Here is a 17,382-nt window from a genome sequence, read left to right on the forward strand (position 1 = left end):
GGCTCATGGCCTGGAGTACAGAGGGCTGTGAGCGATCAAGTAGGAGTTTGGGGATGGTTTCAGCAGAGAGGGGGCATTTTGAATGGGGTCTTATAGGAGAAGCATGAAAGAAAAGAATATTCCAGCCTGCATGCCAGAGGCATTGCCAGGAAGCCTCTGTCGGTTTTGGTGTTAGTGGAGGGTGAATAGTGTAGGACAGGGAGCAGGTGGGTTGGTGACCACCAGGATTGGTTGAGTGGGATGTGTGGCTGACAACAACAATGAGACCCAGATCCTAGGTGGTGGTGTCTGATGCCATTCTCTAGTGGCAACCAATGAAACTAGGAAGTTTTGGAGAGATGGCTGAGTGTCCCATTCAGTAAGCACTAGGTCTAATCCTAGATCTGGAACAGGGAATAGAATCAGCCAAAAAGTAGTACTGAGAATAAACAAAATACACATAGATGGGGCCACACTGTGAGAGTGTCCAGGACCAACCTGAAAAAGCTCCCTGTGGTCAAAGCTAGAATTATTGGAGGAAAAAAAGAAAAAAGAATAACAATTACATTGTAGTAGTGCCCGTAGCTCAGTGGGTAGGGCACCAGCCACATACACTGAGGCTGGCAATTTGAACCTGGCCTGGGCCAGCTAAAACAACAATGATAACTGCAACATCAACAACAAAAAAAATCACTGGGCATTGTGACAGATACCTGTAGTCTCAGCTACTTGGGAGGCTGAGGCAAGAGAATCACTTAAGCCAGCAGTTCTCAACTTGTGGGTTGCAACCCACAGGAACCATATTAAAGGCTCGGGGCATTAGGAAGGTTGAGAAGCACTGACTTAAGCCCAGGAGTTGGAGGTTGCTGTGAGCTGTGATGCCACAGCACTCTACCCAGGGCGATAGCTTGAGACTGTCTAAAAAAAAAAAGAAGAAAGAAAAATGCATTGTATTATAACCAAAGCCTAAAATAAAAATCTTTAAGTTGATTCTAATATAAATAACTGAATAATAAAAGGGAGTGAAATTACTATTTTTCCTTACAAAAGAATTCCAAAGACTTTATGTAGACAAACCCCTTTAAGGAAGTGGGGGTTAACTTTCCACCACTGAAGTAGACTGAACTTAGTGACTGACTTTCCAAGATTAGGGTTTAGAAGTGAGGATAGAGTGGGGAAAGGTGATCTTCACCTCCCATGGTCTTCCTCCCCAAACCCATAACTCCTGTCTACTCATGAGAAAAACAGGAAAAATTAAGCACTCCTGACCAGCACGCCCCAAAACTGTCAAAGTCATGAAAAAACAAGGGAAATTTCAAAAACAGAAAAGAGAGGACGGCGCCCATAGCTCAGTGGTTAGGGCGCCGGCCACATACACACAAGCTGGTGGGTTTGAAATAGGCCTGGGACAGCTAAAAACAATGACAATTGCAACAACAACAAAAAAATAGCTGGGCGCTGTGGCAGGCGCCCATAGTCCCAGCTACCTGGGAGGCTGAGACAAGAGAATTGCTTAAGCCCAAGAGTTTGAGGTTGCTGTGAGCTATGACACTATGGCATTCTTCTGGGGCAAGAAAGTGAGACTCTATCCCCCCGCCAAAGGAAAAAAAAAAACAGAACAGAAAAAACTAAAGATACTAAGGAATAGAAGTGGCATTCTGGACAATTGGGGGAAAACTCATGAAATCTGAATAAAGTATGAAATTTAGCTAACAGTTGTGTGCCAGTGTCATAAATAATTATCTATGACAAATGTACTATAGTAATTTAAGATGTTAACAGTAGGGGAAACTGTAGGGTCTGTAGGCATTATCTATACCAGCGGTTCTCAACCTGGAGGTTGTGACCCCTTTGGGGGTCAAATGACCCTTTCACAGGGGTCACCTAAATACATCCTGTATATCAGATATTTACATTATGATCCATAACAGCAGCAAAATTACAGTTATGAAATAACAATGAAAATAATTTTATGTTTGGGGTCACTACAACATGAGGAACTGTATTAAAGGGTTGAGGCATTAGGAAGGTTGAGAACAACTGATCTATATATACTATGTTTGTAACTTTTTTATAAATCTAAAAACCATTCTAAAATCAAAATTAAAAAAAAAAAAGATGAGGCTCACATTATAGAGGACTATGAACTAAGAGTTTTAGACCATATTAGTGGGGCAGTGGTGATGGCTTATGAGCAAAGCAATGTGATCAGAAATGAGGCTTTGGGAAGATAACATAGGAGCAGTGGTCTGAATGGTTAGGGACAGTGGAGGGCACACCAGCAGAGCTTCTCTTCATGAGATAATGATGGTGTCAAACTAGAGAAGTGACACTCTGAATGGGAAAAACTTAAAAGGACCTAGCAATGTAGGGATGTAGGCTGACTCTACATGATGGATGTTGAATGGGGATGTTGAATGGGGATGATGAACCCCAGAAAGAGCAGCAGCAGCATATTGGCTTTAAGGGTCACTTCCCCATGGCCAAAAGTAGCAGCTGGGCTGAAGTACTTGGGCTGAAGTAGCAGCTATGCTAAAATTAGAGAGGGAAGGAAGAAACATCCAGGAGATCTGAGTTCCAGTCCTGGTTCTACCATATATCTGCCACTCAGATCACCCATCCATAAACCAGGAAGCTGACTTATAAAACCTCTGTAGCTGAGTGTCCCATTTGGTAAGCACTAACCACACATAGCTGTTAAATGTAATAGAAATTAAAAATGCATTTTCTCAGTCACACTAGCCACACTGCAACTGCTCAACAGCCAAATGTGGCTAGTGGCTACCATATTGGATAATTTTAAAATGAACATTTCCATCATAGCAGATATTCTGTTGGACAGTGCTACTCTACGTCTTCCTGCTGGAATAGTCATTGATTTTAGGATTATTGAATATGACATATACTGCTATTCTTAAACTGGAAGGGGAATTTTCCATCTCTAAAAAACTCAGAAGTTAGATGAAATTTTTTTTATTTTTCTTTTGCCTATAAATAGTAGAGAAGCTCTCTGAAATGTCTTGCTCAGTAGAAAAAAGCTTAGTATAGAACCATGCGCACAGTATGCCACTCTCTGCATTTGTGTGTGTTTTAAGGGACGTATCTAATGCTTGTGTTTCGTATGCAGTATTTCTGGTAATAACGATAATAAATTATCTCAGGGAATGGGACAAAGGAACTTGGGACTACAATGGACAGGGGAAGACAGTTTTCACAGCTTGAATTTTCTTCATGTTTATATGTTATCAATCTTATAAAAAGTGATTGAGTACATGTGTGCACTTCAGGAGCAATACAGAATTAATCTATCAGTAAATGATAAATAGTATTTTTTTGTTAAATAGTATTTGATACATTTCCACAGCCATTCCAAGTAAAATAGGAAGAAAAGGAAGCTACCTAAACATGTTAAATAGTGAAATATTAAAGATGTGGTATTAGAGAGAAGTCAGAATAATGTCTGTTACCACTATTTAAATGTTTTAGAGGTTCTAGTTAATATGATAAGATAGTAGGTTTTCCTTTTTGGCATTAAGGCTGACTGGGTATTCAGAAAGCTCTTCTCAGTATAGAACACTAAGAATCTGGATAACCCTTTGAAAGCATATTTTTGTGTGGCATGGCTAAACTGGTGTGAAAGGAAGGGAAATTCTTCTGATTTCAAAATTAACAAAGTAGTATAAATCTATTTAGATAAGTGCTAATTCTTAATATCCTATAACTCCTAATGGCCAATAGCCTGAGACTTAAGGGGTCATGCATGCAGGGTCAGAAGACAAATCCTGGGTAGAGTCTGAGCAAAAAATGGGGTCAGATAGGAGATCCCTGAATAAAGCTATAGTCTCAGAAGGGCAACACTTTCAGTGAGTAAACTAGAAAATCTTGTTCCATAGAGAACAGGCAGAAAGGATAAATTATCTCAGCCTTGGATATGAATGGAACTAAAAAAAGAAAAAATCAGCCCTGATCATTCGTTATCCAAAGTCTGCACAGATTTAGGGGTAGAATTCATTTTTAATGTGGCTTTAAACCTCCAAGTTGAACATTTAGTTAAAAATTGTCCCCCGGCAGCACCTGTGGCTCAAAAGGGTAGGGCACTGGCCCCATATGCTGGAGGTAGTGGGTTCAAACCCAGCCCCAACCAAAAAATTCAAAAAAAAAATTGTCCCCCCAAGGCAAAAGCAAACATATCCTTCCTTTAATGAAAAATTAACTCTTAACCACCCAGACCACAAAGAACTCCTAGAGATAAAGTTCAAAGAAATACAAGCTCAAAATCATAAACCAAGACATGAGTAGCAAAGCACCATAGCATTGTCAGCAGAAACAACCTATAAGTGCATCCCACAAATACTATGTCAGAAACTGTTCAGTTATAGGATATAAAATAAGTATATTTTATATGCCAAAATACATTTTTTTTAAAGACTATTGAAAGAATGCTAAAAGAATAACTGTCAAAACTGAAGGGGTAAGTGCAAATAAAACCTCTATAAATGAAAAAAATGTAAAAATGAAATTAGAAACCTTAATGGATTAGACACAGCTGAAGAAGGAATTAATGAACTAGAAGATTGCATGGAAGAAATTACCCAGTATAGAGAGACAAGAGGGTAGAAAATGAGAAAGAAAATTTAAAAACATAAAGATTATTCTAAGTAGATCCAACAGATGGTTAATTGGAATTCTAGAAGGAAAAGAAAAGGGAAGGGAGTGGCTCGGCGCCTATAGCTCAACCGGCTGGGGTGCCAGCCACGTACACTTAGGGTGGCGGGTTCGAGTCCCCAGCCCGGACCCGCCAAACAATGATGACGGCTGCAACCAAAAAATGGCCGGGCGTTGTGGCGGGCGCCTGTGGTCCCAGCTACTTGGGAGGCGGAGGCAGGAGACTCGCTTGAGCCCAGGAGTTGGAGGTTGCTGTGAGCTGTAATGCCATGGCACTCTACCCAGGGGGTCAGCTTGAGGCTCTGTCTCAAAAAAAAAAAAAAAAAAAGGGAAGGGAGTATAGTAAATACAGATAGAATGGATGAAAATTTTCTAGTACTGATGAAAAACATGAATCCTCAGATTCAGGAAGCTCATTGAATCCCAACCACTATAAATAGTGAGAAGTCTACCTATATACTTTCCAGTGGAACCTAAGAACACAGAAGACAAATGGCTAAAAGCAGAGAGGAAAAATAAATTATTCATAAAGGAACAACAGACTAGAAGCTGTCTTTCTTGAGGAACAATAAAAGCCAAAAGATATTGAAAGGATATATTCAAAGTATTGGAAAAAATTATAAATTTTAAATTTATACCCACAAAAAAAAAAACACTAAGTTTTTAAAGCAAGGAAAAAAATACATTTTCAACATGCACAAACCAAGAGAGTTTATTACCAACTAACCCCTCAGGAAAAGGAATTCTATAAAATACACAGTAGGAAGAAGGCAAACGAAACCAAAAGAAAGATCTAGAATACAGTAAACAAGAATGAGCAAAGATCAGGTGAGTAGATCAAAGTTGTAATTAAATGAATATAAAACAATCACAATAATGTCTAATTTGTTAATTTGAAAAATTAATATAGAATCAGAATCCCATATAACTAGCACGTAAGTCAGAAAGTATGTGATTGGGGTCAAAGTGTGATGAGGTCTTCATATTTTTTAGTACATGGGTAAAGATACTAATTAACTCAAGACTTTATTCAGTTAAATATGCACGATAAATTTTCTATGGTGAATAGGATATAATAGAAATAGAGTGTATAACCTCTCCACTAATAATGGGGAGAAAATGAAATGAGAAAGAATAAAAATCTTAATCCATGAGAAGGCAAAGATGGCAGAAGGGCAGAAAGAATCAAAAAAGCAGAATAAATAGTAAGTTCAAAGTAAGTTGAACGAAGTGAATCCAAGTATTTTGACAAATCCAATCAATGTAAATTTACTGTATTCATTTAAAAAACAAAGATTATCAGATAAATAACAAAACAAAATCTAACTAATAACTATTTAAAAGAGACAGTTTTAATAAATGAGGATACAGAAAGGTTGAAAGAAAATGGGTGGAAATAATTATATTAAACTAATACTAATTAAAAGAATGAGCTAGCTACTTTTTATATCATATAAATTAGACTTTTAGGCAAAAAAGCATTACAATAGAGAGTTACTATCTATTAATAAAAATCAAAACCACTAGGAAAATACAGACATTTTAAACATATTTATCAAATATATAAAAATTTTAAATGACAATCATTAAGTCAAGAAGAACTTGACAAATCTATCAGCATGGTAGATTTATAACATACTTCTGTTAATGACATATTAAGCAAAAGGTTGGATGGATAATACAATTAACCAGCTCTAACTAACTGCATATAGAATATAATACATATAATACACCCCCAAACTGAAAAACTCTTATTCTTTTCAACTGTACATGGAACACTTAACAAAATTTGGCTATGTCCATAAAGCACATCACAATGAATTAGCATATAGATCACATTCTCTATGATACAATTTTTAAAAAAAAATTTTAATTCTCTTCATATATTTGGAAACAAAAATACTCTTTAAGTAACTCAGGAGTCATACTCAAAAGAGTATTTTACATATTCTAATTCTTTGAAAGGAGGTTACATTAATATAACATGATTTATAGTTCTCCAACTATTCAGAGTAATCAAGTTTCTTCCACCTTGTCTTTCTACTTTATATTTTTTTGAATAGTGTTTCATTGTTTCCTAAAAATAATTCTCCCCAAAGCATATTTGGATGCTAACGGCAAAAACAACTGAATGATTCACAAAATAATCCACCTGAGAAAATTTTCTAAATCACATCCTATTTCAAAATCATGCCGAATACTTATAAAAAGTTAAACTAATTATGAACAATTTGTGTAACCATGGAAATGAGAGGACCAGTTTCCTGCAAGAAGAAAACTATAGCAATAGAAAATTTTCATAGAGCTAGCTGAAATTAGCACCACAAAAAAACAAAAGAAGAAAACTGGGAGTCTTGAAAAAGAAATTAAATTCTTGGTAACACTGAGTAAAATTACTTTCAACTAGAGGAATATTTGAGTGGGCCTCCTTAAATGTTGAGGGTCGACGACCTTAAAAATAAAGGGTTAGGAATAGAAGAGTTCTCAAATACTTTACTTTAAAATGAAACAAAATTGAACTAAATGACAGATGCTTGCAAAATAGAGATAAGCGTTTCATCTTACTTGCATTCCCAGAGAATGCCAAAGACTCAAATAAACAATAATCGAACTCAGAAGGGGAGTTGATAAGATAACTGGATTCAAGAAGAAAGTCTGTAAGGCGATAGCTTTTATTTTTACTGGCAGTATCAGTTAATGACACACACACACATACATCAACTCCCAGAATGGTTGTTGCAGCTGTATTACAAATAGCGAATCCAAGAGCATGGTTGAGTAAGTTATAAGTTCTATAATATATTGTGCAATTTTTTAAAAAAAGAATAAATTATATCTGTACATATTGGCCTAAGAAGATACATATGAGATATATTTGAGTGGGGAAAAGCCACTAGCAAAAACTGTATGCACTATAATCTCATTTTTATTAAAAGAGAGTAAAAGAGAAAGAACATGCCGTGTGTGTTAATAAGGATTACTTCAAGATATATTCTGCATGCAAATCCACTTAATACCAGTATCCATGCCTAAAATAAAGTATCTAACAAGACAAATTAAAAACAAGAAGATAAACCCAGAGTATAATGACTAAAGTGGAAAGAAGTAAAGCAGAATTGTGGTTTCTTAAAACTTCCTATTGCAGAAGAAAGCCATAAAAATTCTTCTAAAAAAGAAAGGCTGGATGCTAAGAAGTAGGGCGGGAATGTATTTTAATTTTAGGAAGAATGTATCACAATTTTAGTATCATAGACAAGTTAAAATATTAAAGGCAGGAAAACAATGAGGGCTCCAGTAGGTAAGGTATAAAATCCAGTAAAGGAAAACCGTGTTTCTTTCTACTCCCAATACTCCTGAGACCAAATCTATGGATCTTGCACACCAAGCACTTCTCTTAATTTTCTGCAGACACCAACCAGGAGTCCTGCAGTTTAATTCTGACACTACCCAAAGTTAGCCCAGCCCCCATTAGGGTAAGGTGACCAGACGTCCTGCTTTTGGCAGGACAGTCCTGATTTTTAACAATTTGTCCTGCATCCCTCGGCGTTTTAAAAAAGTCCAGATTTTTGGAAAGAATTCACAACTTGTTAGAGAATTGCCTCAGAAAGCCCCTCCCCTAAAAAAGCCTCTTCCTAACACAGGGAGTGGCCTGCTTACCACTGCGTGCTAGTGCTAGTTAAACAAGTGATGTCAATAAATCAGCTATTCAGATAATTTAGGTAAGTAATTTATATATTTATTTCATGAATTTAGCAGACAGTACTCGTATTATTTATATTTTATAGTGGCGGCAAAAAGTCTAGCGCTGGCCTTGAAAGTGACACTTATGACTTACGATGTATCATTATTAAAAAAATATATTGATAAGGAAAAGGTTAACTCTTGGGCATCAGCAAAGATCACAATAGAGAACAAATGGTTAGAAATATTTCATCATTTTGACACAAACCGTGTTCCATACAATAATGCACTAAAAATTGTGGGATACGCACTGTCCTTACCAGGAACTAATGCTGCGACTGAACGTGTTTTTTCTACGGTAAATAAAGTGTGGATATCAGAAAAATCACAATTCAGTGTTGAGTCTTTGAAAGCCATTTTATGTGTGAAATATGATTTAGCAAATTCTTATGAAAAATTTCATGACCTTTTAAACAACGACAGCAATCTACTAAAAAAAATTCACTCAAATGAGAAATATGCCAAAGAATAAAATAATACTATACATAATTTTTTAATGTATTATATTTGTAAATTGTACTTATGTTGAAATTTTAAAAAATATTACAATATTATTTTTGCATTCTATGAAAAGTTTTGTTGCTCCATATAGAACAAATTTTTAATTAAGAACCCCACCCCCTCCACCTGTCAATGGTGTCCCGCTTTACCAATGTTAAAATCTGGTCACCTTACATTAGGGTTAAGGGCTCAGTGTCACAAGGCTGTCCTCACTTCAGATGGTGACCCCAAGTTTAAGCCTCCTATACTTCTGATTTCCTTGACGCCTTAGATTCAATCATTTGCCAGAATGGCACACGGAATTCAGGAAGGTACTTCTGTTTACCAGTGTATTGCAAAAGATAAAACTAAGAAAAAGCCAAAATGGAAGAGATGAAAGGGCAGGAGCTAAGGGGGGAGGCACAGAGCTTCTCCACTCTGTCCAAGTGTGCAGCCTCCAGCCTCAATGTGTGCATCAACCAGGAAGCTCTCAGAAGCCCCATGGTCAGAGATTTTTTTGTTTGTTTGTTTAGAGACAGAGTCTCACTTTATTGCCCTTGGTAGAGTGTTGTGGCATCACAGCTCACAGCAACCTCTAGCTCCTGGGCTTAGGCCATTCTCTTGCCTCAGCCTCTCGAGTAGCTGGGACTACAGGTGCCCGCCCCAATGCCTGGCTATTTTTTTTGTTACAGTTTGGCCAGGGCCGGGTTTGAACCCGCCACCCTTGGTATATGGGGCCAGAGCCCTACTCACTGAGCCACAAGCACCGCCCAGAGCTTTTAAAGGAGGCATCTTTAGGTAAACGTTATTGATTAAATCGTTGGCCATTGGCACGAAACCTCCAGCCTCTCTTTCCTACCTACAGGTGGGGGAGCAGAGGCTGAAAGTTCCTACCCTTTAATCAATCGGTTGGTTCCCCTAGCAACCAGCTCCCCCATCCTTAGGGGCCTTCCCAAAGTTGCCTCATTAACATAAACAGGTGCAGGCAGTGAAACCGGCTTCTTAAGAATAACAAAAATGCTCTTTTATCACCTTTATCACTCTAGAGCTCTTTGAGGAACTGAAAATAAAGACCAAATATTATAATAAAAATTGTTCCTATCATCCTTACAATGGTTGGAGAAGCTCGGTGTTAAGGGGTAGGGGTGGGCAGGGAGACCAAATGTATTTTTCTTACATCACACCAATTTTTAAAAAACAAGAACAATGGACAACAGTACAAAAAAAATTATTGACCTAGAAAACAGACCGAGAGGCCTAGGCTATTCAGTCTAAGTTCAATGCCAGCAGATTATAAAATATGAAAGTTTGTAGACAACGATGTAAAACTACAAGGCTAGCAGATAAGTGGCTCCTCCCCACCTACCCAGCACTCCCAAGACAGTCATCATTAATCTGTCCCTGCAATTGTTTCTTTTGAACCAAGATAAGACCAGAAATTTCTTAACCTAGCATTATGGGCAGCCTCTACCCAGTGCTTATAGTTGCAATGTAAGATGAAAAAAACTTGATCCTACAGAGACAATTACAAAACCCAAAATATAATGGGGGGAAAAAGAAAATAACTTGTCATTTCTCTAGTGGGAGAAGATCCAATATAAGAATTCAGCCTAAAAGTGGAGAAGGCACAGAGGGTTTCTTCAAGGTTTAACATTCAAGAGGAAGACATTTAGGTAAATACTTGTTAAATCCCTGAACTTGAATGATAAAGAATGATATCATAAAGCAACTAAAGAGAAGAGAACGAGAACATTTCAGGCCATCACAGATAAGAATAGCTTGAGATCACACTGCCAGGCTGCTGGAAAGGTTTCATAAATCCACAGAACCTGTAGAAATTCTCCAGTGGGCAACCTCATCTTCAAAGAATTACCCAAGGGGCATTTGACTTACATAAGCTGTAGTTACTTAAAAATAATATAAGCCCTATAACTATTGATGTATAGTAAAATTTAATTTGTATGGCAATCTTTTAAAATAAGGAGAAAGGCCTTTTTATTTATTTATTTTTGAGACAGAGTCTCACTCTGTCACCATGAATAGAGTGTGATGGTATCATAGCTCACAGCAACCTCAAACTCTAGGCTCAAGCAATCCTCTTGCCTTAGCCTCCCAAGTAGCTGGGACCACAGGCACCCGCTGCAACACCTGGCTAGTTTTTCTATTTTTAGTAGACATGTGGTCTTGCTCTTGCTCAGGCTGGTCTAGAACTCCTGAGTTCAGGCAATCCACCTGCCCTGGCCTCCCAGAGTGCTAGGATTACATACGGATGTGAGCCAGCACACCCCGCATAGAAAGTACATTTTATTTATTTATTTATTTATTTATTTATTTTTTGAGACAGAGCCTCAAGCTATCCCCCTGGGTAGAGTGCTGTGGCCTCACAGCTCACAGTAACCTCCAACTCCTGGGCTCAAGCAAGTCTCCTGCCTCAGCCTCCCAAGTAGCTGGGACCACTGGCGCCCGCCACAACGCCTGGCCATTTTTTGGTTGCAGCCGTTGTTGTTTGGCGGGCCCGGGCTGGATTCGAACCCACCACCTTAGGTGTATGTGGCTGGTGCCTTAGCTACTTTAGCCACAGGCACCGAGCCAGAAAGTACATTTTAAACGTGTTTCAGAGTGTTGGTTCTATCAATCATGAATGATTTTATGGAGAGCAGTTCAGGTGAATTTCAGTGGTAGCCAACATATTTTCCAGTATGGAGTTGAAAGTAGTTTTATTCTTTATAATAGATGAAAATATGAATGTAGATTAATAAAATGATTAGACTGTTTTGCACTTGCAAATGTTAAGAACCACACATTTATTTTTTTATACAGAATACTTTACAGATTGGCGTGTCATCCTTGCATGGGAGTCAGGCTTATCTTCTCTGTGACACAGAACCATTGATTTTAAAGCACACCATTATATAAATGCTACTCAGAAAGAGAAAAACCACTTCAGGTGGTTATACTGATACTTAGAAGAAAGTCCCTAAAAATTCTTTTTGCTTAGAATTTTTATTTCATCCTTCTTGAAGGTGTTCTTGTAGGCCTACCAAGACACAGACGTACTCATCTTACTGAGAGCTCTGACCAAGTTCAGGCTCTTGGAGACAGTGATAATTCTTACATCTGCCCCTTGCCTGGCAGCCGTTGCAGGAGACCATAAGACACAGCCTGATCTTAAGAATGTTAAAATGTGGAAAATATGGGCCTTAGAATTGATAAACTATGACACATTAAAGAAATTACTTTCCAAATGGGTTTAAAAGGAAAGAAGATAAATACTTAAAACCAATAAATATGACGGGGCGTGATCCAGACAGTACTACAGGAAAGTACAAAACACCTTGAATGAGGTCTGGACTGACTCTGCCGAGTCTTTCCAAGCAGGGCACAGAGACATCCTTAAAGAGGCAGAACTGAAAAGAAGGAGAAAGACCCAGAGTGATGGAAAAGAGTTCCAACGTGACAGGCGAGGTTAAATGCCCCTGGGATCTTTTTTTTTCTTTTTTTTTTTTTTTTTGATGGTTTGATACCTTTATTTATTTTTTATTAAATCATAGCTGTGTACATTAATACAGTCATGGGGTACAGTGTGCTGTTTTTATATACAACTTGAAATATTTTCATCCAACTGGTTAACATAGCCTTTATGTCATTTTCTTAGTTATTATGTTAAGACATTTATATTCTACATTTAGAAAGATTCACAGGTACCCTTATAAGATGAGCCATAGGCGTGATCCCACCAATCGCCCTCCCTCCTCCCATCCTCCCTCTTCCCCTCCCCTCCCTCTCCCCTCTCCCCATATTCTTGGGTTATAATTGGGTTATAACTTTCCTATGAAAGCTATAAATTAGTTTCATAGTAGGGCTGAGTACATTGGACACTTTTTCTTCCATTCTTGAGATACTTTGCTAAGAAGAATATTCTCCAGCTCCATCCATGTAAACATGAAGGAGGTAAAGTCTCCATGCTTCTTTAGGGCTACATAATATACCATGGTGTACATATACCACAATTTATTAATCCGTTCGTGGGTTGATGGACACTTGGGCTTCTTCCATGACTTAGCAATTATGAATTGGGCTGCAATAAACATTCTGATACAAATATCTTTATTGTAGTGTGATTTTTGATCTTCTAGATATATACCTAGTAGAGGAATTATAGGATCAAATGGCAGGTCTATTTTTAGTTCTCTAAGTGTTCTCCAGATATCTTTCCAAAAGGGACGTATTAGTTTGCAATCCCACCAGCAGGGTAGAAGTGTTCCCTTTTCTCCACATCCACACCAGCATCTGTGATTTTGGGATTTTGTGATATGGGCTAATCTTACTGGTGTTAGATGATATCTCAAAGTAGTTTTGATTTGCATTTCTCTGAAGATTAAGGATGATGAGCATTTTTTCATATATCTGTGGGCCACGTGCCTGTCTTCTTCAGAGAAGTTTCTCTTCAGGTCCCTTGCCCACCCTGAGATGGGATCACTTGTTCTTTTCTTGCTAATACGCTTGAGTTCTCTGTGGATTCTGGTTATTAAAACTTTGTCGGAGACATAACCCGCAAATATCTTCTCCCATTCTGAGGGCTGTCTGCTTGCTTTACTTACTGCGTTCTTGGCTGTGCAGAAGCTTTTTAGTTTGATCTGGGGATTCTAGACAGGATGGCAAGGCTCTCCCAGCACTCGCTCACCATCGGGTGAGGAAGGGACAGCAGCGTGCCCCCCCCCCAGGGGTGCTCAGTGCACATTTGTTGGGTGCGTGCATGTGCACATGAGCGAATGGGCGCGTGCCTAAGTGTGTGAGTTAGGGTTGTCCGCGGCCCAAGATAACAGCTGCTCCCTTTTCCCTTCTCACCCCAGAGAAGCTTGAGAGCGAGAAGCTGAATGTTGCTGAGGTCACCCAGTCAGAGATTGCTCAGAAGCAAAAACTACAGACGGTCCTGGAGAAGATTAATGAAACCCTGAAGCTTCCTCCCAGGAGCATCAAGTGGAACGTGGACTGTGAGTTGTGCAAAGGGAAATGGCACGATGAAACAACACCTGCGGCCCCCACCACGTGGCCTCCCCAAGAAGCCATCCTAAGCTGGCAGGCCCTGGGAAGTTTCAGACTCATTTATCTTTGAGGGAGGTGCTCCCTCCCCTTCTTCAAAAGAAACTTATCATATAAATACCCTTAGAGAAAGTTAACAAAGCTTCACAATTCAGGGTCTCTTTTCTTTGAAGAACCTTCCCACAGAAACTTAGTGTGAGGTTGGGAGGGCAAGGAAACTCATTTTCACTGAGCTGTTACACTTTTGAGACCCAGCACAACCTTTGGAGAAAGCTACTGTCTCCAGCTAGTCAAGGCTTTGGGAAGCTGAGGTCCCACGTTCAGGCAGTTAAGAACCAGGGAAAGAAGACTCTGCTGTATCTGTTCCAAAGCCTACACTTTCCATACGCCTTTCATTTCCTGGAGGAGCAAAGACACAGCTGAGATCGCAGGCACTGGAACAGGATTTTAAAATTTGGGTTTTCTCAGCTAGTAAAGCTCAATAATCAGCCAGGGGTGTTCAGCTCTTTTTCTTTTCTGCTGCACGTTGGGAGAAGAGTTGTCTCGGGATCACACATTAAATACACACACGCTATCAACAGCTGATGAGCATAAAAAAAGGTCCGTGCCTGCTTTTCACACACACCCATTATAAACCATGAGTTGATTTGCTCCCTCGAGAGCCTGGTGTCTAATACACACTTAATGGATCCATATCAAAAATCAACATCAAATCACTGGATTAGGAGACTCCTATGACTGGATTCCAGAGTTGTTTTGTTCTCTTTAATAGATACAAATACGAATTTAGATTAATAAACTCATGAGACAGTGTTTTGCCTTCAAGTAATAAAGAGGTTATGTACTATACTTGATTGCATCCAACTTAGACAACTCCCCACACAAAAACACCTTTCAAACTTAGGAAAGAAAAAGGAATCCTGGTAGCTGGCAGTTACGATCTCTTTAGTGGGTTGCTAACATCTGACATTGGGGCCGAGACACCCAGCACCTCCTTCAGCATAATTATACCTGTGCTCGCACAGCATGACAGCTACTTTGCACAGCAGCAGGGCACTGGGCACAGGGCATTCTCTCCCCACAGAGGGAGGTGCCTGATAGCAGGAGGAGGGGAGGCCGTGGCTCCGGGTCCTTGATACTGTCTTGGAGAAGGGTTCTGTTTCCTCATGTTCTAGTGATGCTGCTGGTGTTCAGTAAGGGAGAATAAAAGGGGGGTTGCTGACCACCTTGGGAATGTACATGCATTTTAGAAATCCACACTAGTCAAAAGCATGAAAGCCTCTGCTTGATTTTGTTTGATCTTATTTCCTACTCCTTTGAATATGGACCATCTCCTTGTACCCCTCCAAAAAACCCCACAACCAACATCTTTTAACTTACTATGACACCCAATTGGGGAAAGGCTGGGATAGCAGAATGCAATTATTTAAAGCCACATCAAGAACGTTGTCTTCAGGGGCTTTGAATGATTTGTTTGGTTCATGCTTACTTTAATTTCTTGTAGAGAAATACGTATGAGAGGCATAATCACCCTTATTACCATTCTAATCTGTTGTCAATTTTTTGCCATAACTGGTCACATGAATGCACAGATTTGCTGGGTCAGGTCACGGACAATATTGTGTTTTGTTATTTCTCTCTTAACATCATCACACGTATTTTCTGTATGCCCTTATGGTCCTCATAGCTATAATTTTTGACAGATACTTTTATATCTCATAGGGAACTCCAATCCTAGGCTGACATTGATCCTTTTAGGATGTTTCCCAGCACATTGCTAGTATCAGACAGCACCAATTTGTCTTAGCTTGTGCTTCTTTTTACTTTTTATGAATTATTCCCTTTAGAGAGATTTCCAGAACTGAGAATTACTAAATCAGAGGGAATAATTATCTTGGTAGCTAGTTCCCTGTGATGCCTTGGGGCTTCAAGAAGAGCTGGGCTTGTTTACCAGAGGCAGTGGTTGGTTCCATAAGGAATGTGGCAGGCACGACTCCAGGGGGAAAGCCCTCTCCCCTCTTCTATCAGGTCTCCTTCCCGATATAAATCTGAGGACATTGCATCATCATTCTGCTCAGGGTAAGGGTGGCAGGGACAGGCTGCTGAGTTACCAAGGTCTTTAATCTGGAGCTTTAGGAAGTTCTTTTTCGTTTTGTTTTTTTTTCTCCTACTTCATAACAATTATTTTCATTAATGGAAAGTTAGAAAGCACAAATAAAAAATTTAAATATTAACATCTATAATTTTTATGTGCTTAGTGTATACCTTGTACTCTTCTAAATGTTTTATGTATTTTAATCCTTGTAATCCTCAATCATCTGAAGTTTAAATTCTATTGTTCCCATTTTACAGGTGGAAAAATTGAGGCTTAGAAAGGTTAAACTATGAATGTAAGCTTCAGGGGGCAGGGATTTTTGTCATTTCACTGCTGTCTCCCCAGAACCAAGAAGACTGTCTGGCACATACTGTAATATTTGTGAAAGGAATGTCACTGTCCAAATCACACAGGGGATGAATGGTGGAGCCAGGAGTCAGACCTGGAAAGTTCAGCTGCAGAGTCTGTGTACTAAACCCACACAAGCAGACACCATAAGGGGCCTACCTGGAGATAGGCACTGAAGAACACACCACAGTGTTCACAAAGTCATTTGAGGGGGGAGGCAATATATAATAGTATTAATATGTAATACTTTCTGTATATATGTATAACTTTTTTACAAAAATGAGATCAACCTGTTTATGTTGTTTGGAAGATATATATACCATCATAAATCATCAAATAGTCTTATGTAAACATTTATGGATCTATTATAATTTGTTTAACCAATAGTGGATTTTCAGATTTATTTTCCATTTTCACATTACTATCAATATGGCTTGCTGAGTTCTCTCTGCTTGTAGTCATAATTACTTCTTTAGGATAAATGCCTAGGAGAGGTAGTGTAGGGTGTGTACAAATGTAAGGTCATGTTTACATAATGTGAAATTGCCTCCAGAAAAATTATACCGGTTTATATTTGCACCATAGGGCATAAATAGAAGACTATCTCCTTTTTTAAAAACTGTTTTCCAGCCCTAGAATGACACTTCCACGACAGCAGCTACAGTTCCCAGCTTAAAAAGTGAAGCCTTGGCCCTCGCTCTTTTTCTGCACATTTCTACCCTGAGTCGAGTGCAGGCACACGGTGGCCTTAGATTCTGAAGACGATCAGGGAGAAAACTCCCAGGAGATGCAGGGAGAGGCGGCAGTGATGCAATAATATGTGCATGAATACATGTGCACATGTGTGTCTCCATAAATGTATCTGTTTACCTCATTCCAATTCTATTGCTGTTTATAGCTTCATTGTCTTAACGATTTCCTGTGCATGCCAACCATTATGTGGCTATGCTGTAACTTGTTAAAGCGGCGATTAATAAACCATGATTGGCTGGTCCAGCTCTGGACTTGCAAGAAGAAACTCAAGCATCACG

At 38.9% G+C, this 17,382-nt stretch overlaps 1 protein-coding gene across 1 annotated transcript in view; it reads left to right on the forward strand.

Annotated features, from left to right (window-relative positions):
• The window catches only part of PARVA (parvin alpha), a 160,706-nt gene that overhangs the window by 116,667 nt on the left and 26,657 nt on the right, over positions 1-17,382 (forward strand). The window contains exon 5 of the mRNA XM_003781109.3: positions 13,719-13,859. Within this exon, the coding sequence (XP_003781157.1) occupies positions 13,719-13,859 (141 nt within the window). The remainder of the gene's footprint in view (positions 1-13,718; positions 13,860-17,382) is intronic.

Source organism: Otolemur garnettii, unplaced genomic scaffold (assembly GCF_000181295.1).
Source record: "Otolemur garnettii isolate 467f Iridium unplaced genomic scaffold, OtoGar3 scaffold00001, whole genome shotgun sequence".
NCBI classification, from domain to species: domain Eukaryota; kingdom Metazoa; phylum Chordata; class Mammalia; order Primates; family Galagidae; genus Otolemur; species Otolemur garnettii.